The following is a 26,849-nucleotide window of genomic DNA, read 5'->3' on the forward strand; positions in this document are numbered from 1 at the left end:
TCAGAAAGATCACACCTTCTTCTGAAGCATTTATGAAACAATTATTTACATTACATTAAAAACTTTAATTGCCTCGAAGCACGTGCTCCAAGACACAAATATTGGAAAATCATCAAAAATATCCATCACGATTCTCTCTCCTTTACAACTCTTCTAAACTTTATCTTTTTTACAACCTTCTGTATTGATCTATTGTCCCAGACCAAGAGTGATGTCAGAAGTCCAAGCTGGGTCATAAAAAGAGAATATAATTTCCATTTGCTGTCTATAAAAGCAAATCTTTTGACCAGAGAAAGAGGGAGGAAGCGTTCTTTTGGGGGGAGTAGGGAGGAGGGTGGGGTGGGATTTGGCAGGGGACTTGCCAGAGAGGGAGCGTGACCCCAGGGTCAAGAGTGGGGGTGGGATAAGTGGGTTAGTGATGGAGGGATTTAGGGGGTCTGAGATCCTCTTGGGGGTGGGATGTTGGGAGGGGACTGGGAACCTCTGGCTTGCACAGAGGCAAAAAGAGGGAAAAATGTAAAGGAAGAAATTTATCTCTCATCCCTATTGTCCAAGGTCAGAAATTGCAGAAGAGGTAACTTCCCTCGAGCTGGGCTAAAGACTTTCTCCCAAAAGACAGTCGTAATAAAGGAGCCTCATACTGCAAAGGACCTGAGGTCCCCAGCTAGAAGTCCCCTCGGATAATAATGATGATAACAATAGCAGAAATTTCTGTAGTTGTTGAGAATCCTAAAGACCCCATAGCAGGGCTACGGCCCCCTCAACAGATCATAACAATAAAAGCTAACCCATTCTACGCAAATTATAAAAGCCAACTCACTGAGGGGGTTAAAGTGCTCCAGAGATTTGGCTAAGGATCCCTTCCAATAATCATCGAAACAGTAAAAGGGCCTCCCATTCTAAAGTTATGAGGAGCCTTTTATCTCTAGACCCCCAAATAATAACAGTTATAAGAACTCCTATTGCGAAGGATCTGAAGCCCGCCCCCATCCCCTCGCCCTGCAAGGAACCCTGATCTCTGACTAAGGCGCCGCTCCCCAATAATAAGCAAAACAATATAATGGCTTGGAAACTGCGCGCGGCAGTGGTGCTATTTCCCACGACTCAGTGGCGCCCCCGGGCGGCTTCCACCGGCCCGCTGGCAGGCTCCCACACGCCCGCCGGCCCGCGAGTCTACGCGGCCCTACCTGCGAGCTGCAACCCTCCGATCCGAAGCTTAGCTGGCGGAGGAGCGGTAGCAGCCCGAGGCACGTGTTGTGTGTCCTCTGATTGCAAAAGAAAAAAAAAAAAATCATCGCAAACTATTAACTTTTTTTTAAGTATGCAATGCAGGGGGTGGGGGGGTAGACAGGTGCGAAGTGGGGGGTGTTGGCGTTCCGCTTGCCGGCCTCCCGCAGCCCCCCCTCCCAAACTTCCCTTTGCATTGATCAGCACGTTACGTCAGTATTGATAAGTTTGCAAAAAGCCAAAGTCAAGTGCAATCGCGCGGCACACCGACCCCGGACTTGGGGGGGAGATGCAGCGAGCGCTCCGCGGGCCCGGGAGCCGGCTGCAGGCAGGGCAGCGGCGGCGCCGTCGCCTCTCGAAGAGGCTGCCTCCCCCCCACCCTCCCCTCCCGCCCCATCCTCGGCCGCCTCCCCCGGGCGGGCGCCGAGCTCCCCGCCCGGCGCGCTCCGCCCGCGCCCTCCGGGGGTCGGGGGGGCGCACGACTCCCGGGCCCGGCGGCGGCGGCGGCGCGGCGGCGCCGAGGGGCAGCGGGTGGAAGGAGGCCGGGGGACGCCCAAGGGGCCCCGGGCGGCGGCGCTCAGGGCCCGGGCGGCCGGCGGCGGCCCCGGGGCTGGGGGGAGTCCAGCCCGGATATTGAGTGCAGCCATTGAGAAAAGCCAAACTCTTGTGTGTGTGCGTCTCGAATAGCCCCCAAGATGGCCGCCAATGTGGGATCGATGTTTCAATATTGGAAGCGATTTGATCTACGGCGACTCCAGGTTAGTGCGGGCAGCGCCGGCCGCGCGGCCGTGGGGAGCCCTAGGGCGCGCCCTGGGCGCATTGGGGAGGTCCCCGGGAGGGTGGGCGGGCGCCCCGGGGCGGCGGGCGGCGGCTGCTGGGGCTCGCTGGGGCTCGGCTGCCCGCTGCCCATCGATAGGTATTAGGAATTGATCTCGCCGCTGCTCTTTGTTCGGTTCAATCATCGATTAGCCGCCGCGACCATGGAGAAGCGCTAGTGAGCCCTCGGCCCGGGGAGCAAGCCGGCGGGAGAACGGCCGAGCGAGGCACGGGGAAAGCAGAGGCTGCGGTCCCGGGCAGGGGGCTGCCGGCGGGACCCCCGGCAGCCCCCCTTGCGCTGCACTTTGCGCGCCTCCCAACTTCGCGGCGCCCGGGGAGGCCGCGGAGCGCGCCGCGTGCCTGTCCGCGGCCGGCTGGGGCTTAGGCGAGGGAGGGAGGGAGCTGGTGGGTAGGGAGGTGGAGGAGGAGGAGGAGAAGGAGAAGGGAGGAGGAGGAGGCTGCTGGGGTTGGCGTGGAGGCGGCTCCGCGCCCCGCCGGCCGCCGGCACCTCGGCCGCCGCCGCCTGCCTGGCTGCGCAGCCCAGACGCGCCGCCACCCAAGGGCCGTCGCTGCTGCCGCCCCAGCCGCAGCTGCCACCGTCACCGGACTGGCCGCCTGCGCCGGCAGACCTCTCCTCGGGCCGGGTTCTCGGGGTTCGTCTTTGCTTCTTGCCTTTACCCCCATTCCACCCTCTTTTTAAGTGCAAATGGGGCGGGCGGTGGAGATGGGCCCGGGGCGCGCGCAAGTTTGCGCTGCCGCCTCCGGGGCCGTGGAGAGCCTGGAGCTGCGCAGAGCAGGTGACTCCCGGCTCTCGGGCCCATGGGAACTTTTAAATGGGAGATTCCCCTGCAGTCTTCTTCCTCCTGCTTTCCCTCCCGCCACTCCCCTCTTTTCTTCTTTCTCTCTTCTCTTTCCCTCTCTTTCCCCAGGGCTACTCCCTCCCAAACACCAGCGCTTTATTCTCCACTCCACCTTTCTCTGGAAGTCTGTATGTCTCTCCTAGATTTGGGGGTGTTCTGTGCTAATCCCCTAGGAGGTGGGACTGGGGGTGGAATCTCAGAGAACACCCGCAGAAGGTACTGCTCTAGGCTCTGTACTTTCTGGGGTGCCCCAGGACGCTCCTGCCAAGTCCTCCCAAACCCTGGAGTCTTGCAAAGTCTCGGCATGCAGTGGGAACAAGGGGCGGGGAAGTGTTGCTGAGAACCAGGCGATTAGAACATCCTGCCTTGGCCTTGACATTCGCAGAAGAAGTGAGAGCATCAGTCTGGAGATAAAAAGGGACACACTTATTTCTTTTTTGAAAATCCGCCTGCAGATCTTCTTAAGTTTCTTCTGATAAGTGGTTCCTATACCCTCCTCCTCCTAGCCACTTCCCAGCCCCCTCCTTTCTAACCCCCCACTCGTCCCCTCCCCCAGCCATTGAGCTGAGAGAAAATCGGGGCACTCAGGCATGCAGTTAATAACTGCAAGTGCCTTGCAATTCCAGGTCCTCTCTCGAGTTGGGGCTACAGTTTGGTGACCAGCTGAGGCGGGCCAGGCTGTGAGCTGTGCTTGCCCGTTTAAATGATGCTAAAGTGGCCTTTCTGGAAGAGTGGGGGGGGGGGGGGGGAGGGGGGGGGGGGGGAGAGAGAGAGAAATAGAGAAAGAGGGAGAGAGGGAGTTGGGCAGCCACATTGGGCTTGGCACGAAGGCCAATGGTAATCGTATTCCCTGCTAATGTTTGTAAATGAGACCGGGGCACGGCTGGGGGGACAGCGTCTTTATTTATGATTGATGTTCTGTAACATAAGGAATGACAAGAACGTGGCAGACAAGAGGAGAGGAACCAGAAGGGCTGGCGAAAGCCCTTTGCAGGGTCCTATTGTTATTCTGGGCTGGAGAAAATTTCCGCGTCGAGATTTACAGCGCTGGTATTTGCTCCCGGTTGGCCAGAATGTCAGTTAACACAATTTTCATTAGATAACTCGTTTTCAATCCAGGGAGCTCCGGCTGCAGCCAGGAGGGGTGGCTAGAGCTGGGGCTGGGTGCTGAGGGGTGGGTGCGGCTCCCAGGGGGCCGATTTCTGAGCTGGGGGGAGGGGGTTTGAACCTCACTCGCTTCCTTCTCCAGCTCCTGGGTCTTTTGTGGAGCTGTTGAGGTCACCCAAATCTTGATTCCATTTGGACTCCGTTTGGACTCCCACTGATCTAGGAACCCTTTGTTAGGGTTTTAGAAGATGCTGAGGTAGGAAAGCAAATTTGAACTGGAAACGATGAAGGTGGAGGGGTGGAGATTCTTGTTCAGGTGAAGGGGAAATGGGACCAACACCCCCACCCCCACAGGAGGACGGTGGTGGTGTTTATTAAGAAAATGGCTGGTGTGTCTGGCACAAAAGGAGCAGGCTCTCAGGGAAGGGGGTAAGCTCATTTACATGGATATTAAGTGTGGGGGGGTGTCCCTGAGGGAGTCTGAAAGGCTGCACACTTCTAGAGAGCAGAGAAATAAACGTGGCAGCCTTAGCTGCATGCAAACATTGAGACCTTCACATCTGCCACGGTCCCCACCCTCGGCCTGAAGTGTTCAGTGGCTCCCCTGCCCGACAGGCCTGCGGCTTCAACCTGCATTCTCACTGATGGCATTTTTGTTGGAAACAGATTATGAGCCTAAGCACTTTTGCCCGGGATCATCTCTTGTGCATAATGCTAATGACTCCTACGCCACACTTTTATTTTCATTTTTTTCCCTTCCCACTTTCCTCTTATAGGGGAGATAACCAGAAAGGAAAACTTCTGCTGGCTTGTTCTGAGATCCCGGTAGGAGAGGCGGGCCCCCACCCCAGGCCCTGTGCAGGCCGACAGCTTTGAGCCCACTCGTCACGCGGCCCAGCTGCCTGTGAGTGTGAGGAGGTGTGTGGCTTCAATTCTTGGTTGTTCAGGTTCAGTGGTTTCTCGAAGCCTGGTTGCCGAGTGTTAAAGTGGCCGAGGCAGCAAAGGCGGCCTGTGTCCCCAGGCCAGACCATGCTGCTGACGCCACCCCAATCCTGGCAAGAAAGGTGACCTTGTACCAGCCCAGCATACAGCCCTCCGGAAGTATATATTTTTTCAAATATGGAAGCAGTCCAGTTATTCCTTCCAGCGCCGTCTCTGAACACAGCAGGGCCGTTTTCCTAGGATGGAAGTCAGTCAGCGAGTCTTAATGACTTACGGCTGATGGTAAAGATGCTCTGACATGTGGTACCCTATTCCAGGACCCCCGAAACTGCTTCCCCCTCTCTTTTCTCCTTTTTTTCCCTCTGCTGCTAGCAGTCCCAGAGACAAGAAATAAAATTCCATCCCAAAGATAATGCTAGGCATATTTCATTTGGTTATAAGATTGCTTTATGGTGAACATTACTAATGCAGTATTTTTTTATGGCTTTTCTGTGTATAATCATTGTAACCGGATTCATACCTTTATGATTTTCTTTTTCTGCTTTACTTTGCCACTTTTTTTTATGATGATCCAGGTCCAGTCTCCTGTGCTATCTTTTTGTTTTGTTTTTTTTTTTTCCTTTAAGAGAGCTAATCAAGCTGATGAGAGTTGACAGTGTCCAGGCGAAATGAGGGCTCCCACTCCCAATTCACATCTGTGTTTCTTAGGAGGAAAGAGTTTGGCTGGAAGGACCAGATAGGACAAGTTTTGGAGGAAGAGGCAAATTCTGCTTAGGGTTTGGGTGTTCAGGGAGGAAGAGCAACAGGGAAAGCAAGAGAGGCTAGGCTTTTAAAAGGTTTAGAGGAACGTTTGGGAAGGTGCACATGGGAGATGGTGCTTGATGGAATGTTTTTGCCTGCTCAAAGTTTAGAAAGAGCGTGGATGTGATTAAAATATTATAACCTTATGATATTCTGAAGTGCATAAATTTTACATATCAGCCACAGAGAGTTTAGACATCCATTAGAGCCTCTGACAGCTTGACTTATCTAAATGTGCTATCATTTAACAATGTGTCAAAATTCCTCTTTCTATAGATGACAGCAGTAAATAAGCTATCAGCCCTGTTGGCGGAATCCTAACTTTGGAAACTTCGCAGTAATAGAATTGCTGCCGGGGTGGGGAGCGTGAGCAGACTGGGCTTGCCATAGCCGGGGGCCATGAGATAGGTTGGCATTAGGCAAGGGCTGTGGGTAGGTCCGAGGGAGGAGGACGAGGGGAGGTGGGGGGCACAGGGGGTGAGGGGAGATTTCTAATAGCAGCTCTGTGAATAAGACCAAACAATCGGATGGCCCCCTGGACCCTTACAAATCCAACCAGTTGGGGAGCCCATTCTCTCTTCCTCTCCCATTCGTTGGAACCCATACCCTGTGGGCCTTTTTTTGCAGAAGGAGCTAGAAACAGGTGTTAGAGAATTTATTTAAAGAACCCAGCAGTCTTTTCTGGGCATCCCAAAATTCTGATTTCTCATCTCGACAGAAATTGCTTCCCCAAGATGGGCTCTGTCTTTGCTAGAAGAAAAACAAGCACTGTCTCATCTCTGACCACCTTTGCTATTGGAGATCTTGAAGTTTCTTTTGTAAATACCTGGGTTCACTGTAGAAAATTGCGAAACCACAGACAAGCCTAAAGAAGTAAATAAGCTTCTCGGTGGGTTATTTCAGATGAACATGGTGCTATTTAGCTTTTCTAGTTGTGGTGGTGGTGGTTTCTCCTTCCTTCCTTCCTCTTCTCCTCCCCCTTCTTCTCTCCTGTTAAAAAGAGGATTCTGTCTTTGGACTTGTGTCATAATAACCTTTCTTCTGGTGAATGGGATAGTAAGCATGAACACCTTGCCTGGTGCTGATTTTGGTCCTGGATATTATATTGGTGGACATGGCTGTCCAGAGACTGGTTTTCTCTACTGGTTCCTGAAAGGGCTCAATTTCTGGTGGCTTCCAGTTATCTAATTCACAGGCCAAGTCTGGCAGAGGTTGAGTGTGGGAAGGGGACTCAGGTGGTAGCTTGCCTTTGTTCCTGGTTTGGGAATTCAGGATACACTCTCCTGTTTGATTTTTCTCACTGGGGTGTGCTCTTTACTTATGACCGTGGTTTATATTGCAGGTGTCAGGGAAGGTGGAGGTAGTTGGCAGAGGGGAAATGCCCCAAGAGCTCTTGTCTGTGCAGCCTCTGGCACTCCTGGATGAATCATCCAATATCCCAAATGTCCTGTTTCTTAACCCATCACATAGGCCGGTTGTACCCATCTGGTCTGCCATATCAGGTTGTTGTAAAGGTGAAGGAAGCGGACACACTTTGTGTTGACGGTTAAACGCATTGTCTTCTAATGACCTTGGGGCCCACTGTGTGGTGATGCGTGGGAGGGTTTGACTTTCTAAGCAGTTTAGGAGACAAGAAATTATGTTCAGGATGGAGTTCTTGGTTTCTAAGCCTTGAAGAACCATTCACAGAAATGGCTTGTAGTGTTTTGTAGGACCAGGACAATATTCCCATTATACAACGATCATCCCAAGTCTTCTCCCCTGATTGCAAGTCTCCACATCACCTGCCCCCCTGTTATCTCTCTGGCTTCATCTCCAGCCTCTCTCCCCCTCCTCACTCTGCTCCAGTCACATTGGCCTTCTTTTTGTCCCTCATTGGCATTGAGCACTTTCCTACCTCAGGGCCTTTGGACTTACAATTCCCTCCACCCAAGTGAGGCTCTTTTCCCCCAGATCCTTCTCTGGCTGGCTTCTTCATTTCATTTAATCTCAGCCCAAATATTAAGACCACTCAGCCTAAAGAGAGCTAAAGAAGCTTCTACAACCTTTTGTATTCTTTAATATGCAAATGTGCTTCTGTGTCTCTAAGGAAAATGTTTCCCCAAGGGTTTTGACCTAGGAACCTTCTCCTGGTGTGGCATCTCTAGACACTCTAGGAAACCATCTAGATGGCCCTCAGAGGTAGCAAATGTTCTATGAAAAGACAGATAATGACATACTTGAGGCTTTGTGGGCCATTTGGTTTCTGTAAGTTCTCCATTCTGCCACTGTAACATGAAAATAGTCGTACACAGTGAGAATGAACAGGCATGGCTGTCTTCCCATCAGACTTCACAAAAAACACGCAGAGGCCTAGATCTGCCCCGTGGGCCAGAGTTTGCTGATCCTGGTCCTCTGGTTTTATGGGATGGCTGTCATACAGGCTGTGGCATGGCTGAAGTTTTTCACTTGCCAGTTAAGAATATTAAGGTGGATCAAAGCTAATTACAGGAATTTGTTCTTTAGTCTTTACCTCAAGAGGAAAGTACAAGGAGCCAGGATGGTGAGGGGCCCCTGCCTGGCTTCTAATCCTGCCACTGTGTCATCTACTAGCTGTGTGACACTGGATGGGTCAGTTAACCTCTCTGAGCTTTGCTGTCCTTGTTTTTAAATGGGACTACTAATAGTCTCCACCTTCTAGGTTGTTGTTGAAGATTAAAGCACTTTGAACACGAAGGTGTTAAACACATACTGGGCACACAGTTACCTACCGTTCTGCAAGTGCCTAACGGCTTATTTTCGGTGGTTATTTTGCTTGTAAGACAGGGTGGAAAACCAAATAAACAGCAGTTCCTAGAACTTGCTGGACTTGCAAGCTCTTTCAGAGATTTCTGGGTAAGTTTTCTTTCTTTCTGCATTGGGGACTCACTAGATTAATACATTACTAATATTGTATGTAATGTCTTATATTTTGGGAGCTGTGATCACAGAGGTTGCAGACTAGGAGCTGTTTATGGTCCACAGATGTGTCTGTTTAAATTAGTGCAATATTTAAAAACACTGTCGTGTAAGTTGTCAGCATTTACAACCCAGGAGATGTTATCTATGAAATCCGGATGTCCAGGGTCCCTTACGAATGAAGAGCTCTGGCCACACTGGGCAGGGAGTGAAGACCTGGGGAGGGCATGCCAAGCAGAGGGAACAGCCAGTGCCAAGGGCCTGGGTTGAAGGTCTCCAATAGATCAGACCAGCTGTAGGGGTCATGAGGCAGGTCACGAGGAAGGTGAGATGTCAGGGCCACTGGCTGCCTTTTCCTAAGTGCCTAGTGTCAGAAGAGTCTGTACCTCCAGAAAAAATGAAAGGCCCTTGACCAGCTCCATGAAGATACAGGATTAGGAGAGCACAGAGCCTGCTGTCTCTGCTTCTTAGCAGCTCAGACACCCCCCAGAGGGGGCCTGTGGCGGCCCCTCCTTCCTTTCCAGTTCCTTTACTAACCCCCCCACCCCCGCCTCTGCCATCCTCCAGTTCAGCCAAATGAAACAGCAATTCCAGGATGTGCGTTTGTCATTAAAGAGAAAGAAAGAGAGAGAAAATCAATCCTTTGGCCTCTTTGGCCTGAGCTGGTCGTCTGCCCGAGACGCCCGGAGCCGAGCTGTGCTTAAGACTCTCCGAGCCGCCGTCGCTCAAACTGGATAGGGTGAATGGCTCCCCGGGAACCATTAGGGTCGATTGACTTGTTCAGCCACCTGTTTGGAGCGTGGGTGCTGCGGGCAGGGAGACCACAGGGGTCGCCAAGGTGGCTCGGTCGGGAGCAGATTTCCCCGGGCAGGGCAGCCACTCAGAGGCCACTCTGCTGAGAGCACATATTTGGGGTACCTGTTGTCTGTTATGAACGCCTGTGGGTCCAGGTATCTGAGGGGGTGTGGCATGGGCTGCAGAATCCAGCCTGGTACCCTCCGCCTCCCAAAGACATAGTGAGTGCTCTGGAACCGGGTGGCCTGGGCTCAAGTCTCAGCTCTCCCACTTACCAGCTGTGTAACAATGGGCAAGTCACTTAACTTCTCTGAGCCTTGGTTCTCTCATATGTCAAATGGGGATAGTAGTAGCATCACTTCCGTAAGGATTGTTGTGAGGATTAAGTGGGTAGATACATGGCAAATGCTGTGATATCTGTGCCCAGCATGTAGACCTTCCATATAATGTTAATCATTGCTGTCATCCTCTACCCTTTACTTTGTGGCATAATTAAGAATTAAAACTAATAATTATATAAATAACAATAATTAACAATAAATAGCATGAATATTATAACCAACAATTATATACTGGAGATGTCACGGAACAAAGAAGGCAAAGTGACAGCTCTCACTGTGGATGCATAGGACAGACGGGTATGTAGTCATGCACTAGGATTAAATTCTGAGGTCCTGAGATTCTTGCTGGGAGAAGTGACCCTTCAGCTGAGATCTCAAGGATGAGGTCAGGGAAAAGCATCTCAGTAGAGGGAATAACATGTGCTAAGACCATGAGGTAGGCGGAAGATGAGTGCGTGTGAGGAGCTGTGGGAAGGCCTCGAGGCCAGGCTGCATGCAAGTCCTGAGCAGGCCGGTGGACCCAGCCCCATCCTTACTCTTGTCATAGGTCAATTGGAGGGTGAGGATGGAGAATGAAATAAGATGTTGCTGAGCACACATGTGGCTCAGAGTGAATGCTCTGTCACTGGACACCATGTAAGCAAACACTGTAAAAGCTTTGGGTAATGCTTTTATTTTTTTAACTAGATATTCAGCCCAATTCTTTGCTCTGTTGCAGAATGCCTCCTCCCAACCCCTATCTCTTGTTTCTATCTTGTGATTATTCACAGGGCAGCCAGGGTTCAAATCCCAGCTCTGGTCCTTCCTAGCTGTGTGTCCCGGAGCAAGTTACTTCCCCTGAGACTTGCTTCCCTCTAAGATGTATGTGGTAACGGTGACTTTCCAACAGCGCCGTGAGAGTGCACCGTGCAGATCCCTGACCATAGGAAACATGATCGGTTGGTGCCCCAGATGCTGTTCTTAGAGATCCAGCCCCAGCCAGGGAGTGAGCGCAGGTCTCACGCAGACCTGTTCCGGGGACACAAGGATTCCTCTGCTGGCTCAAGACTCCTCAGCAATCTAGGACACTTCCACCAACCAACCACCAACCGACCAACCTTCCTTCCTCCCTCCCTTCGTTCCTATCTTGCTTCTGGCTCTTCTTCCTTCCTTCCCTCTCTTCTTCCTTCTGGCTCCTTCCCACAGGCATAGGCATTGATCTGATAAATCTCTTTACCCGTTAGCCCTGGCTTTACATCTGCTTCCTGGAGGACCACAGTCTCCAGCAGGAAGGAAGTGAGATTCGGACGTCTACCTAAGGCACCCAGTGCACAAGAGGCGTGCACTCGAGGTACCTGCTGTGTCTTGGGAGCCGGGGGAGCTATCACTCTGAGCATTGCCTCTTCCTGGTTGCTTGTTCTGGCTTGGTCCACAGGCCCTGCGTGATTCGGTCCCCCTTTACCTGCTGTTGTCCTGCCATTGTCTGTCCCTCTCATCTCCTGCTACTCTCCCACTCTGTTCAAGCCCCTCTGACCTCTCTCTGTTCTGTGAACATGTCAAGCCCATTCCAGCCGCAGAGCCTTTGCACTTGTTCTTCCCTCTTCCCAGGTTTTCTGTAGTTCTAGCTCTTTTAAGCTGAGCCCTCAGCTTAAATATCACCTTTTCAGAGGGGTCCTCCCTAACGTCTCTTTCCAAAATAGCCTTCTCCCGTCTCCTTAACCCCACCTGCTTTATCTAATGTGATAATGTGTATTTATTTGTTCCTTTACTGTCTGCCTTCCTCCCTGGGGAGGGTAGGGACATAATAAGTTCTCAGTCAGTGTTTGAATGATCGAGTGGATGAATGCCACAGGAAGGGTGATGTGGGGCAGCTGCCTTGACTCTACCTTGGGGAGTGGCCCTGGGGGCACCAGCCCCTCCTAGAACCCCAGCTGCTTCACCCATCACTGGCTCTTGAAAGTCGCCCACTCCTCGCCTGGGAATTGAGCACAGGCCTCAGGCCGGCAGTGAATGAGGGTTTATCTTTAGCTCCGTCAGTCTCGCTTTAGAAACTGGTGACCCCAATTCCAGCCTGGGAGGCGGCTCCCATCCTAATTAATAAATCCATTAATTAATTGCCAGCAGGCTGTGGACCATTAGCAGTGGTTTGGTGGCCTCAGTCACAGACAACTCAAAGCAGGTCCTTGTGGCCTATGGGACAACTGTTATGGGGGACACAGAACAGCCAGTTAATGTTTTAACCTAGAAGATGTTACTCTCCCAGTGCCTGGTTCATGATGTTTCCCTTATCGGCCCAGGATTGAAGTCTCCGCTTCCCTTCCATGACCAAAGGACCATGTCTAGGCCTCAGTTTCTCTGTCCAGAATGGAGCTTCCCTGGGTTGTTGAGACAGGTCATTTGTTCATTTATTCATTAATTGCACTGTGTGTTAGGAGCAGTACGAGGTGCTGGGGGTGTGGCATCATAAAGCTCCTACTTTATAATTGTTTGGAGAGAGAAGTTCTTTAAGGGTCTAAGAAGTAAAGAGAAACAACCCAATACAGACACTTAGCTTAGGGCTGAGCATGCTGTAAGCCTTTCTGAAGTAGTGACTGTTATTAATTAGTATATTTATTAACAACAACAATAATTATGCAGGTGCATAATAATTATGCAGGTGCCTTGAGAGCAACCCCTGAAAGGGTTTGAGCATGGGTATGGGGCAGTGGGACCTCCTGGTGGGCCTCACTGGCCAGCAGCTAGGTGGAGTAGCTCCTTGCAGAGAAGCACTGAATAGGAGGTCAGACCCCTCCAGACACTCCCCGGCTAGCCTTAGCGAGGCCAGGCTTGGCTTTTGCAAGCTTTGGAGCATAAGAAGGGAAGCCTGGCAGTTCTTTAACAGGTATCTGTTGAACCCTTATTGCGTGCTAAGACAGTAGTCAGAGCCCTTAACGAACAATATCTCATTTAATTTTCACAATAATCCAGGGAGGGAAAACTACTACTGTCCCATCTTACAGCTGGGCAGACTGAGGCACAGAGGGCTCAGTCCAAGGCCTCATTGCCAGGAAGTAGCAGAGCCTGGACTCAAATCCAGCTCCCAGGTCTTTGGCCACACATGTCCCAGCTCTTGATCTGCCCCTGACCCGGCGTACCTCTCCCAGAGCCCATCCCCTCAGTCTTGCCCCCCACCCCCAACCTGGCATTCCCCATCTATAGTCACTATGCTTGTCTTTTTTCCTTTATTTTTTTTTTAAACCTCTTAAAACACCTTACCACTGTCAATTCATGGCAATGAATCCAGGTTCACGAGCCTGAGAGGCATGGGTGGGGTTGGGGTGTGGGATTTATTAATAACACAAGAAGGATTCCCTTCTCCTCGCCTGGAAAATGAGGGCCACTTGGCCATCCATCCCCAGCCTGCGCGCTGGAGTGCAGAGCCGCGTGGCGCTCCCTGTCGTCGGGCCTGCGTTCCGCAAGATGGAATTCTCGGCCTGGGCTGATAATAAGCAGGTATTGATTGCTGCCTTGGTCATTATCAAGATTTATTTAGTCAATATGGCCTCCCTGGTCAATAAATTGTGTCGTTGATAAAGAAGGAAGGGTATAGACTTGTAGGCTTTATTAAAAAAGTTTTTTAGATTTTTTTTTTCTTTTAGAAGCTAAGTCCAGCCCGCATTTCTGTGGCTATACCAGCCATATTCTACATTTTGTATTTGGCTCCGTAAGCTCTCTCTTTTCCTGGTGGAGCTTTCCCCTGTCACTGTGGTTTTTGGAAGCTAAGACTCAAGGCCATGGCTGGGTCTGGAATGGCCCCTGGGGGACAGATCTGCCCTCACTTTTCTGTTTGCTGCCCAGTGCAGGCTGAGAGTCCATTCCCTGGATCCAAGGTATATTTGGTTCCTACTGGGTTTAGCCTGATAAGGGCTTAGGGAAGGGCTGTTTGGGAAACAGATAGAGGAGTGTCTGTGACAAACTGATGGGTTATCTCTGCCCAGAGAGGGTCTTAGCTATGGGGATGCTTTGGGCACACAAGTATTTAGAAGATCAACACCATTCATTGGTGGCAGAGGGGAGAGGGTTGCATGGGACATGCCTGATGCCTCCCAGCAAGGTGGCAGGTGCTCTTTCCCCTGTGCAAGTGGCCAGCTGGTGTGGGTTTTGGAGACCTCTAAGTGACAGCTATGCAGTGGACCAGGGGTGCTGTGTCCCCCTCCTCAGAAATAGAGTTGGTGCAGGGGGGCCAGGGCTTGAGTTACGGTCTGAGAAGGGCTCTTTGCACCCTGGCCTTGTGGATCTGGTTCCTAGTGTTTCCCAAGTGTTGCTCATGAGGAAGGACAATGAACAGGTGAGGTGACCCAGACCATATGAGGGTGCTCTATCCATGTCTTAGGCTTCCTATATGGAGATGCTATTGAGCGGAAGAGGGGTTAGATGTCTTCATGGGGGATTATAGACGATATGGTCTGGAATACAGAATAAAGAGGACTTTTCTCACTCTAGTTTTGTCCAATCTGTGAGCACCCATGTACTCTTAAGTCTAGCAGGGACTGAGTGATTACCCGTCTACCATCCATCCAACATTCTTGCATCTCTTCATAAACCCGCTCACCCATTTTTATCCATCCACTCAGCAGTTCATCCACCTATCCACCTGTCTACTTTTTCTTCCTACTGACCCCATCCATCCATCCATCCATCCATCCTTCCATCTTTCCATCCATCCGTTTGTCCACATCAACCCATGCACCCATCTATGCATTCATCCACTCAACCACCCAGCTACCCATCATGCCCCAATCACTTCTCCCCTGGATTTTGGTCTCCAGTTTGCTTCCCGGTACCCACTCCGGCCTCTCCCATTCTTTTTTGGCACATGGCAGCTTAGTGAAATTATTAAAAACCTGTTAAGACGGTACAGCGGCTCCCCATTGCCTTTGGGGCAAAGGCCCCAATATAACCTTACAGGCTTAGCCCTGCTGACCCTGCCCACCATTTTTGGTTTATAGTATTACAAGTCTTCTCCTTTCTTGTTGATTGTTGATCTTTTGGCTAGTTGTTCTAACTGCTGTTGAAAGTGAGATATTGAAGTTTCTATTATTGTTGAATTATTTATTTTCCCCTTCATTTCCATCAATTTTGCTTCATGTGTTTTGGTGCTTTAATTAGTGTATGTATGTTTTAAATTATTATATCTTCCTGACAAATTGACCCCTTTTGTCATTATAAATCTCTCTTTATCTCTTGTAACATTTTTTGTTGTTTTAAAGTCTATTTTGTCTAATATCTGTATAGCCACTCCTACTTTCTAATGATGCTGTTTGCACGATGCATCATTTTTCATCCTTTAACTTTCAATGTGTCTCTGAATTTAAAGTGTCTTCTGTAGGCAGCAAATAGTTGGATCTTGTTTTTCTTTTTTTTTATATTCCAGTCTGAAAAGTCTGTTTTTTGATTGGATTTTTAATCCACTCATATTTAATATTATTATTGATAGAAATTAGACATGTCTACCATTTTGCTTTTTGTTTTTTATATGTCTCATGTCTTTTTTGTTCTTCTATTCATCCTTTCTACCTTTTCTGGTTTTGAGTGATTTTTTTCTCTTGTAGCACCTTTAATTTAGTTAATGATTTTTAAATTATTTTTAAACTATTCTCTTGAGATTTTTTTTTAGCAGTTGCTCAAGGGTTTACCATGTACATCGCATCAGAATCAGCTTCAGATTTATACTAGCTTAATTCTAGTGTGTTCTTTTTTTTTAAGTTTTAATTTTTATTTAGTATGTCCTCTGTTCTTGACCTTGATCTTGAGTCACATTCCCAGTGCTTTCCATGTTCCAGACATGTCTTCCTTCATTTTTCTGTGCGTCACATCCCCTTGTATATGACCTGGTCTCCTCTGCTTGGGACACTCTTCCCACATACCTCTCTGTCTTCCCTCTCTCCCCTTTCCCCATTAACTCCTTCTCCACCCTGGGAACCTACTCAATGTCATTTCCTGGGGCACTTCCCTCCTCCCACACCCCACCCCCTGAGATGGTAGTTCAGCCTTCTATTATACTTAACCATGGCAGGTATCAGACATAGGCCTGTGGATTATTAGTTATGCCTTCCTCCTTGTGTGAACTCTAGGCTCTATGAAGGTATGGAGCAGCTTGTCTCCAGAACTGGGCAGCAGAGGGGCGAGCACATAGTAGACTCACAAAAAGTATCAGTCAGATGAATAGAGACGGATGTGAGTACAGCGCACTGATATTTCTGCATTGACATGTACAACTGCATCTTTACATGTGCATATCTTTGAGTACATGTGTGGGTCTTTGCACATCTGTATGTGTCTGTGTATGTATCTTAGCATGTTTCTGTATGTGTGCGTGTGAGTGTGTGTCTTTTAGTGTGTGTGTCTGTGTGTCTGCATCCGCATGTAGGTGTCTCTGTGAGTGTGCTCATGGGTGTATCAGTGTGTATCTATGTCCACAAATACACCTTATTGTGTATGTGCATACATTTGTGTGCTCATGCTCTTGGGCAAAAGCTCCTTTCAACATCTCCTTGCCATGCAACTATTTTTTGACTAGTTTGATGTAACATTTAATGATTTCCCCAAAGCTAAGCATGGCCCCCCAGGTATTGATCCTCCTGCAGTGGAGGTTACTCGGGGTAATGTGGGGCCAGCTGGTGGGCGCTGCCTCCTCAGAATTGGCTGCCGGCTCCTGCTATGCCCCTCCCAGCCCCAGCTCGATCCCTTAAAGGGAAAAAACCCTGGTTGGCAGGTTGGTGCAGGGGCAGAGTGGAGCCCCTGCCAGACAGACTGGCTCACCTCTCAGCACCGTGTGATACAGCCAGAGGATTGCCCCTTTCCATGCCTCAGTTTCCTTATCTGTGAAATGGTGGCAGCAATAACAGTGTGACCCCTCCTGGGGTCATAGTGTGGAGGAAGTAAGATAACACAAAGGAAAGGCCCAGCATGGAGTCTGGTATGTTTGAGGCCCTCCGTAAATGTTCTGTCATCTGGGGTCCTGCTTGCTCCCTGTCAGCTCTTGCCTTGGCAGTGAGAGAGATGATTTCAGGCTGTGGCATAAAGGCAAATAACGAAAAAACTCTCTTCCAGGGTCTGGTCCCCTTCCAAGTGACTTCTCTGGAGCTATCCAAGGGCTACATAACCCTCTTCAGTGAGAACAACATGCTAATCCACAGGTGCTCAGGGTTCAGAGGCTTCTAGACATCTGTTTTTCCCCAGTAGAGATGGGGTTTTGCCCCAGGAGTTTCTGGCTTCTAGAAATCTCCCAGCTTTTTCCATTAGTCTCGAACCTCAGCTCTCTGTCTTGCGCCCTACACACTGTCATCCTCCCTGTCCCCAAACTGCTGTGTTCTTCACACTTCCCAGACTCTGCATTTGCTGTTCCCTCTGCTTGGAACACTGTTCCCCTTGCTGTTCCCGCTCTTCTGCTAGGTGGAACACATCCTCTCTCCCCTGCTGGGCTGCCAGGTGATTCCCTGGTTCCTTGTTGGTCTCCCCCATCAGATGGTGAGCTCATTTCTCTGTATCACAGCTGCGGCAGCTGTGCCTCGTGCTGTAATAGAGGCCACCTATTAAAACCTCACATTCCTGGCCTCTGTTCAGCAGAAGAGCTGGCATCCCTGGGCCTGCATTTCCTGCAGGGCAGCAGTTAGTTGAGCTGGATAAAGGTGGTGAGGTGAGCGGGGGTTGAGCCCAATTATTCCATCGATGCTCCATGTGTGGCCCCTGTAGGCTTGTCAGGACCAGCCAGGCCATCTTTGTGAATGGTGTGGAGGTGATTCTGCTTTTCTGGCCTCACTGTAGCCATTCCAGAGAATAGGCAGAGTTTACATGACCATTCAGGAATGAGAGGAGCTGTGAGGTTTTTTAAATTATTATTAATTTTTATTTTATTTATTTTTAACTTAATGGACACTTATCAGGGTGGCTGTGTGCCAGGCACAACTCTTAGTACTTCCTCATTTAAATGACTTAATTACCATAACAACCCTATGATGTAGATACTATTAAGGTTCCCATTTTGCAGAGGAGGAAGCTAAGGCATAGAAAGGTTAAGCAATGTGCCCAGTCACTCAGCAGAGTCAGGCATTCTGACTCCAGCGCCTGAGTTCATAGGCTGTCCTGCCTCTTGTTACTTCTGAGAAGACTCAGAGCAGATTATGCATAGTTGGGTATGTGCAGGTTTGCCTCCGTATGTGACCGCGTTTTGTTCGTGATGGGCCGCACTGGCTGGCAGGAGGAGCCTGGGCCTGAATTCTTGGGAGTGGGCACTGACAGGCAGTTGGGATGCAAGGTCCCAAGGGCCAAGGTCAGAGCTGGTGACCATGCCAGGGACTCTGGAAGGAGCCAGGCCTACTTCCTGCCCTTCACTTCCAGGAGTAGCTAGACCTTGGGCCTCTCGGGCCAGCAGCCCGGAAGCCTCTCAGAGACAGTGCCATCCCTCAGAGGGCATCCTCCTCAGCCTCTGTGAATGAGGGGGTTGGTCCCACGGCCCATGGCCTACTTTGTGAAATTCATCTCCGGAAGAAATTATTTCTGAGGAGAGCAGAGCATCTTGGCATCTTGTGGTAGATGAGGTCTTCTGAGGCCTTCTGCATCCCCAGAGTGGGAGGAGAGAAACCCAGGCCCAGCTCGGGCTTCCCACTTGGCTGCCACTGTGGGGCACTCTGGGGGAGGCACTCCTCAGCCCCCTAACCCCCAGAGCTGCCTGGATGCCTCGGCAGCCCCTTCGGTGCACATTACCTTGTGCCTGCCTGGGATGGCCCCTTTAGTGGGTTGGGGCTGGACCGGCAGCCAACAGTGAGTGGGCTGGGGCCAGAATGTAATTTGTTTCTCTGGGACGTATTGATGAGCTGCCCTAATTAAGCACCTTGCTAATGAGAATCAAACCACTTCACTGGGAGTTAGGTGGATCTGAGCTTGAGCTTGGCTCTGCGGTGAACCAGCCATGGGTCCTGCGCAGACCATGCAGCGGCACGGGGGCCTCAGTTTGTCCTCCGCCGTGTGGGGCTTCCTCCGTTCTCCCTCCTCCACACGAGACCCTGCTGCTTGCTGTGTCCTTCCTGCCCCACACAGCATGCGCTTGGAGAGCACAGGGGCTGTCGAGACCTGACTAAAGAGGCAGAAGGCAGAAGCTAATTATGGTTTCCTTTTGAAGTTTTTGTCACTGGTCGTCATATCCATCGACCCGTTTCTTATGCTGGGTCTCTTCGGTGAGTCTGCAAGGAAGGGGAGATGTTGAGGATGAAGACAGTTGTTCAAATGTGTGACTGTTTAGGTCTATGGTAACGTATCAGGCATTTATTGCTACGTAACAAACCACTCCAGAACTTAGTGGGGGTAAACAGCTGTTTCTCCTCACAGAATCTGCAAGTCAGGAATGAAGATGGAGCCCGACTGCATCAGCTTATCTGTACTCTGTGGCATCTGGGACTTCAGCTGGGAAGATTCAGTTTGGGGGAAACTTGAGAAGTCACACATCTAGTGGTTGATGCTGGTTGTCAGCTGGGGCCTTCAGCTCCCAGCCAGGACACCGGCGTGTGGCCTTTCCACATCGCTTTGGGTTTCCTCATAATAAGGTGGTTGGGCTCTAAGGGTGAGTGTTCCAAGGGAGCAAGGCAGGGGAGGAAAGGTGTTTTCCTGATCTAGCCTTGGAAGTCGCACAGCTTCACTTCCGTTTTTTCTGCTGGTCCTGCTGGTCAAGGCAGTTAAAAAGGACCACCTGGGTCCAGAGGGAAAGGCTGTTGACACTGGCACTCAATGGAAAAGATGTCAAGGTCACAGGGCAAGAAGAGCATGTGTGATGAGAGAGATTGTGGTGGCCATCTTTGGGGGAAACTGCTACGGTAAGAGCAGTAATGGTGATTCAGGGCCAAGTGTGACAGACCGTGAAGAGACGGGAGATTGTATGACAAGAGTGGGTGAGACAGGAAATGGCCAAATAGGGAGTAGGTGTGACAGGAGGTTGTGTAAGGGGGGGTAGGTGTGACAAATAGGGCCATATGAGGGGACTGGGCATGACAGGAAGAGCCGAACAGGGCGATCTGGGTTGGCCCAAGTCTACCAGGATGGAAGCAGGCCTGATAGCGACTGCACCATCTTTTCTCACTTGCCAGGTTGTCCCCTTGAAGACCTTGGACTGACCAGGCTGATTCTAAGATGGGGACTCGGGCATCAGGCAGGCCAGGCCAGTGTCCTCTTTAACTGGATCTTTCTTGCTCCCTGCCTCAGCCTCCACCGTCACCCTCTCTTCCTGTAGACCCCCAAGCTCCCCACTCCAACCAGCAGACCCCCATTCTTCCAGAAAGAGCGGCTCCCACCTCAGCAGCCTGGAAGCGCTCCAACTACCGTACTTTTCTTCAAATAAAAGCAGCTAATTAACATTATTCTTTAATTATTGCCTTTATCAACAAGGGGTCTGATTTGTACCAGCAGGATAGTTGCTTTCCCTTAAACTACCCAAGTGAATGCTTCAGTTCCTGGTGCTTTTGAAATGAATTTGATGTCATCTGCCCAGAGTCACTTAATGGGAACGCCTGGGTAATGACTGAACGCGCTAACTCCGTTAGCAGCCCTGGAAGCATGTAATTTGGCCCCTCAGGCAACAGCACTTTTGAAATCTCTGGATAGTTTTGAACTCTCTGTTCTTAATTAAATATGCAATTTTTCACGGTAACCAGGTTAATTCTTTTGTGTTGTGTTGTAATACTGTTAGGAATTTTCATAGTTCTTATTAAACATTATTCAGGCATTGTGAATTCCATAATTAAAAAAAATGAAAAGAACAAAGCTTGATTCACTCCTTTCTTTTCCCTGGCTAATTTATCAAATGAATTTTGCAAATTTTTCTTTCTGTCCCCAGACAGTGTGGCAAGTGTTTTAAAGGGGAAGGATTTAATTGCCCTGTAGGGATTGGCTGGTTATGAAGGATTTGGCTGTTTGATTAGTAAACCCAGTTGGGAATGGTCTAATGCTCCATGATCTTAAAAATTGTCTGATTGTACCCTCTCCAAGGAGGCCTCTCTTTTCGTTATGTAGAGCATCAACTTCACACAAGTGTGGTTATTAGGTAGTGAGGAAGGGGAGAGAAAAAGATCTGACTTTATTTTAAATTGGGGATCTTGGGAGGTTCCCCCCACCCTCATTTCCCTGGAACATAGGAGAGGAACAGAGACACAGAGACAGAGACAGAGCAATTCTCAAACAGGAGGTGCAAGAGCAGGAGGAGAGCTCCCGAGAGGCTGAGGCCCAAGGGGATGTGTCACTGCGTCCTCGCAGATCATGGCACCTGCCGTGCTGGGCTGACTGGAGAGCTGGCTCATAAACTGAGGAGGCCCCTCTTTGCAGGGTTTCTGGGTCTGGAGGGTTACTTTTCCATTTCTGGAGTTGGGCTTGGTCTCTGAAAAAATGTGCAGAGCCACACTGAGCGTATTGGGTGGTGGGTAGAGAGGACCATGCCCCCCAAACGTCCTGATTAGGACAGAGATCCCTGTCAGGGGGGTTCTAGTTAGAGCTGGCGTCTCCCAGTGAGGGGAGTATGACCCCAGGCTGATTCCTGGACCTTTTTGTTTCCAGGAAGGGCCTCATTTATGCCTCCTCTTTCCCCATCTGCAAAATGGCAACTTACTTCCAACCTCTTCTTACTTTCCTGGTTCCCCTCACCCCCTAACCTTAACTTTCTGTATCTAGAGGTGGGGAGGTAAGAGATAAAGATGGGAGAGGGTGGCCAGGGCAGATCACACAGGGCCTTGAGGGCCACAGCATGGAGCTGGGGTTTTTTGTTTGTTTTGTTTTTTTTTTAAGGGCAAAACCTCCTCAGATATTGGAGTAAAGGAGGGATGACTTGGAAGGGATGTTACCAAAGGGAAGGTGGTTGGAGGGGCTGCTGGGGATAAGAAGGAGGGGATATTTGTGCCAGAGGGTGGGTTCTGCCAAGCAGCCCCTCCCTCCCTCAACTCTCCTCTACCCAGATTTAGCATCTTCAGCCCTGAGCTCTAGGAAGCTCCCTACTTTGGGGTCAACCCCCAGCTGGTCTGTGACAGTTGGAGCTGGGGGAGAAGACATGGCTCACGCCTTCAGGGGGTGCTCGAGGGGCAGCACAGCAGTGGGTTTAAGCAGATGGTTGTGATTTTCAAGAGAAGCCAGAAACCTGGGTTTTATGAACATTCTTTTATGATGTAAATATAGGAAAGAAATGGAAAATAATTAAATTCTGGGCAAATGGATCAAACTTATTTGTAAATGCCAGGCAGGACCTGTGGTCTCTGGGTCTCCACATCTGCTTAAGGGGGCCTTAAGTTGGTGAAAAGAATCATCTCAATATTGATTATTTAGCAACTGTTTTCCTAGCACCAACACCGTGCTGAGCTCCTGATAGGTACAAATTCATTTAATCCTCACAACTTGAAGAGGCAGGTGGAGTCTTATCTCCATTTCTCAGATGGGCAAGACCGAGGGTCAGAGAGCGATGCCTGGGATGTGAACCGTAGGCCTCAGATTCCCAACTCATGTGGTCTTTTTGGCAGGTCATAAGACTCTGCGTAGAAGGAGCCCCACGAAATCATCGCAGGGAGGTAGCAGTGGCATGCCCTTGCTTGATTCTGAGATTAAAATCCGGAGTCACAAACCCTGAGCTCCACCTTGAGTGATCTTTATAAAAAAACAAAATCAGATCACCACACTTACTCCTCCAGTTGAAAACTTTCAATGGCTCCCTATGGCTTGTGGGATGAAGTCCGAGCTTTTACCTTGGCTTTTACAAGGCCTGTTGTGATCACATTCTCCACCCTGGTCTGCTCCACCATCTTATCTCTTACTAGATATCCTTGTTCCCAGCTCCCCCAGGCAGACTTAAATTGCTATTTGACCCACAGATGCTTTATGTTTTCTTTTTCTTTTAAGATTTTATTTGTTTATTTGACAGAGATAGATCACAAGTAGGCAGAGAGGCAGGTGGGGGCGGGGGTGGGGAAGCAGGCTCCCTGCTGAGCAGAGAGCCCGATCCCAGGACCCTGAGATCATGACCTGAGCTGAAGGCAGCGACTTAACCCACTGAGCCACCCAGGCACCCCTGCTTTATGCTTTCTTACCTCAGACCTTTGATTCTGCTAGTCCCCCTGCCAGGAACTCATTGGTCCTCGCTCTGCCAGGCAAGCTTCTCTCACATCTCTAATCTGGGAGGCTTTTCAGAACCTCCTGGCAGGATTAGGGGGGCTCCCCCACAAATGCATCATAGTTCATTGGGTTGTTGGGCTTGTCTTTTTTGTTTCAAGACCCCTGAGGACAGTATTTTTGTCTGTGTTGTTGACTCTTGTCACAGCACAGGCTTGGTGTTGACACCACAGTTCTGCTGCTCCCAGAAAGTTTTGGGAGCATGGATCTCACTTCTAAACTTTCTGGACCCCAACAGGAAGCATCAGCTTAATTTGGTTTGGAGAGGCTAAGAGGAGCAAATTGTACTTGCCCCAGACACAGCCCCACCCGGCCCATCCCAGCCGGCAGCTCTGGGAAGGTCTCTGGGAGCCAGTGACCTCCATGAAGAGGACGAGACAAGGCTGCTTCTCTGAGAGCCAAAGAAAGACTGCGGTGCTCAGAAGCAAAGAGAAGGAAGGCTTGCTGCCTCCTCCCCGCTTCCTCCTCATTATCCGCTTAATCCTGTGGATGGCCAGGTGCCAGTGATAAAGATGAAGGGGAATGACACAGTTATCTTCCTCCACGAAGGGCTCGATGTTTTAAAAGAAAGCGAATGGTGACACCTGCCACTTCTTGGCACTGGGATACAGGGGCCTTCGGCCTGCCCTGCTGCCCCCTCCCCAGGGAGGGCCCCAGGAAGTTTCTCCACTGTGGCCGTGTGGGCACCAGGCTCTGTTTGGGGAGACTCTGCTTGGTGAGCCACAGGCTCCGGGCATCCTCAGCCACATGCACACGTGCGCTCACACCCTCGTGCACATACACACACACACATACACACGGAGGAGGGAGGGGAGGCAGGTTTTCCCAGTCCTGCCATCCCCAGGATCCTGACACACAACAGCACCATGGCTGCCTTTACTCTGCCTTTTTTACTGAGTTGTTAGGGGACCCGGAGGAACCAAAGAAGGCATTTTGGGTTGCAGGGTGGGCAGGGAGGCACAGGCATGGAATCCCATGACTGGAAGGGAAAGAAGGGATTTAAAAAATTAATTTTGTCTAATGAAAGCCGTGTTGCCACATTATTGGAGGGAAATAGAAAAGAAGCTGGGGGTGGGGAAGATGGCAAGAATGCAGCCCCTGTTAACACTCCGGTGTGCTTCTAGCTCCTCTGTCTCCCTGGTTTCCCATCAGGGATGTCTGAGCCTGTTTCCTGGTCTCTTCACTGAACGTTGGCAGGAGACTTTTGCACAGCATTTTGCTGTCTGTAGAACAAGTATTTTTCCAGCCTGGTATGTTAGGAAGCAAATAGATCACTCTCCGCTCAGCCAGACCTTGTCCCTGGGCATCTCCAGGTTGGTTTTTGGTTCTTCTTGCTTCGTAAAGACACCAGTGATGAAAAACATTTGTGTTTCTGGGTTTATGTTCTTGGCCCTGTTCTTGGTTGGCAATGAGGGAGGGAGGACCTTGTGGCCAAGAACCTGTCTCCAGAGTTGGAGAGGTGGGGTTCAGTGAGACTTCTGGCCAGTGCTATTCCATCTGTGCCTCAGTTTCCATGTCTGTGAAATGGGTATGCTGTCTCACAAGAATATTACTAGTATTAGATGAGTAAGCTTACCTGAAGTGTTTAACTGGGGACTGGCATATAGTAATACCTGGTAAGGATTACACCTCTTTTGTAGCCAGGAATGGGTCTGTCTTATTTGCTATTCTTCTCCAGCAGTCGTGCTTGGCATGGAGTGGGTGCTCACTTAGCCCCTGTCGAATAAGTATAGCACACATAGGTGCTTTTCTGCCTGTGTACATGTCTGTTGGGGAATCTCGCGTGGAAATAGACAGATGTGTGCACACACACATGGACACACATAAACCCACAGAGCGCCCTCTCCCTCCTCACCAGGGGGAGGGCAAAGCGCTATTCTGACTGGGGGGTCCGTGAACATTTCATTGTGATCAGATATTTCTCAGGTGCTTGTAATGTGAACCTGGTCCTTGCAGTAGATAAGACGGGGCCATGTAGCAAAGCCATGAAAAGCTATGGGGCTCAACTCAGTGAAGGGGCAACCAGTTGAGAGAGCAGAGTGGGGAGGGGGCTGGGGCTCAGGGATTCATTGATTCATCCAGTCAGTCAGTCACTCATCCATATTTCTTTGGCACCTGCTATGTGCCAGGTCCTGGGCCATGTGCTGGAGACGCCCTGGTGATCAACACGAATGTATTCTCTGCCCTCGTGGCACTGTTGGTCTCCATGGTATGTGGAAGTAAAATCCCTTAAGAGACTGACATTAATCAAATAATCACACATATTTGAAATTGCAAACCTTGCTGTGGGCTGTGGAGGAAATGAGTCAGGAATGATGAGATTGTATAACAGATTTAGTTAGGAAGTTAGGGAAGGACTCCTGAGCTGGCTAGGAGAAGAGGGACTGTGGTTGTCCAGGTAGAGGATAGGAGTGGCGCATGCAAATGTCCTGGGGTGGAAGGACACATTTTTGGCTCTAGGAAGTGAAAGATGGTCAGTGTTGCTGGAGCAGGAGGTGAGGGGCAGAGAAGTGGGGTGTGGCTGGGGAGGATAGACAGGGTTGGCTTAAATAGGGCTTACGGTCCTACTGAGGCTTTTATCCTGAACAGAGGGAAACAGTGCCTGGGGAGGGGGGATTGGAGGGATGAAAGAGGAGGAGAATTGGAGGGGGTCTTAGGGTGTAAAGACTGGTGGGGGAGAAGTGGCGAGATAAGGAGGCCCAGCTGCTCCCATCACCCCGTCTCCTAACCAAAGACTGTACGCCGGGCCTCTCCAGACATTCATAAAATTCAGCATTGTACAAGATGGAGCAGGTCAAGCAAGGGACAGTTTCCCTAGGCAAATGGGGAGGGGGTAGGAAAGACCTCAAATATATGCTTCCTTTCTGCCATTTATTATTTACCTAGGGGCAAGTGAAAGAAAGATCCAAGAAAAAAACAAAAACACCAAAAAAAACCCCACCAAATCTAACATTGCTCCAGGCATGCAGCCTGAGGGAATAAGTCTTTTTTTCTCCAATGTTTGTACATGTCTGAGTGTGTGAAATGCCATGCTAAAACTCTAAGCCCCACCAGCATAGGGGGCTCCGGGGCCTTTCAGAGCTGTCAAGAGGGGGCACTGTCTCTCTCCACATCCCCAGGGAGGGCTAGCATAGTGGGACCCGCCCTCTGCAAAATGGTGGGCTCTATTTCTCATCTGCTTTGTGTTCCAGTAACTCAAGCGTGGCCTGCCTTGGGGGCTGGAGTTTCTCAGGCAGGCTGGTTTCTGGAATGGCGGAATTCCCGAATGAGGCAGGGAGTCCGGGGGATTTGGCGGCTGCCCCTACATAGTGATATTCTGTGCCTCACACATTCTTATTAGCATCGTAATCACTCCAAAATACTGATTCATTATCATGCTCTGAGCTGCAGACTGAGGCAATGGGGTTTAATAGTTCCATATGAGCCATTCTGGGCTGTTGAGTAAATATTGCTCATTCTGAGAAATTGGGTAAATGTGTGTTTATGCTGGCGATGAGCAAGGCACCAGCCAAGGAGGTAGTTGGTGTCTGGGTTGGTGCCAGGCGGGGTGGTGGGGGACGGGGGCATACTTACACTCCCAAGAAATATCCAGTTCATGTCTGGCTGGCCTTGGAAACGTTGCTCTGGACCTAGAGATTAGGATTAGGCATGGGGCATTGCCCTGAAGTGCAGGTAGGACACTCATGTTTCTTGTGCATGTGGAAGTGGTTCCAGGGTAGACAAGAAAGACCCTGAGCCCTCCATGCATGTATAGACAAATGATTGAATTCAGAACTGGAGAGCTGGCTACTGTGGGCGTCAGGAGGCAGTTTGGTAGAGATTAAATGTGCAGGTGAGTGTGTTCCATTCTGGGGTCCCTGTTCTGCCACTT

General features: G+C 50.2%; 1 protein-coding gene across 6 annotated transcripts in view; it reads left to right on the top strand.

Annotated features, from left to right (window-relative positions):
• The first annotated feature begins 1,822 nt into the window (after positions 1–1,822).
• Positions 1,823–26,849, top strand: part of CUX2 (cut like homeobox 2) — a 258,613-nt gene continuing 233,586 nt past the window's right edge. For 3 of the 6 annotated variants that reach the window (XM_059408409.1, XM_059408411.1, XM_059408415.1), the window contains exon 1: positions 1,823–1,985. In XM_059408409.1, coding sequence (XP_059264392.1) covers positions 1,923–1,985 — 63 coding nt within the window. In that variant the 5' untranslated portion in view covers positions 1,823–1,922. Of the gene's footprint in view, positions 1,986–2,596; positions 2,697–26,849 lie in introns of those variants that run through there. The other 3 variants (XM_059408412.1, XM_059408414.1, XM_059408413.1) reach the window with 3 other exon arrangements.

Source organism: Mustela nigripes, chromosome 8, assembly GCF_022355385.1.
Source record: "Mustela nigripes isolate SB6536 chromosome 8, MUSNIG.SB6536, whole genome shotgun sequence".
NCBI classification, from domain to species: domain Eukaryota; kingdom Metazoa; phylum Chordata; class Mammalia; order Carnivora; family Mustelidae; genus Mustela; species Mustela nigripes.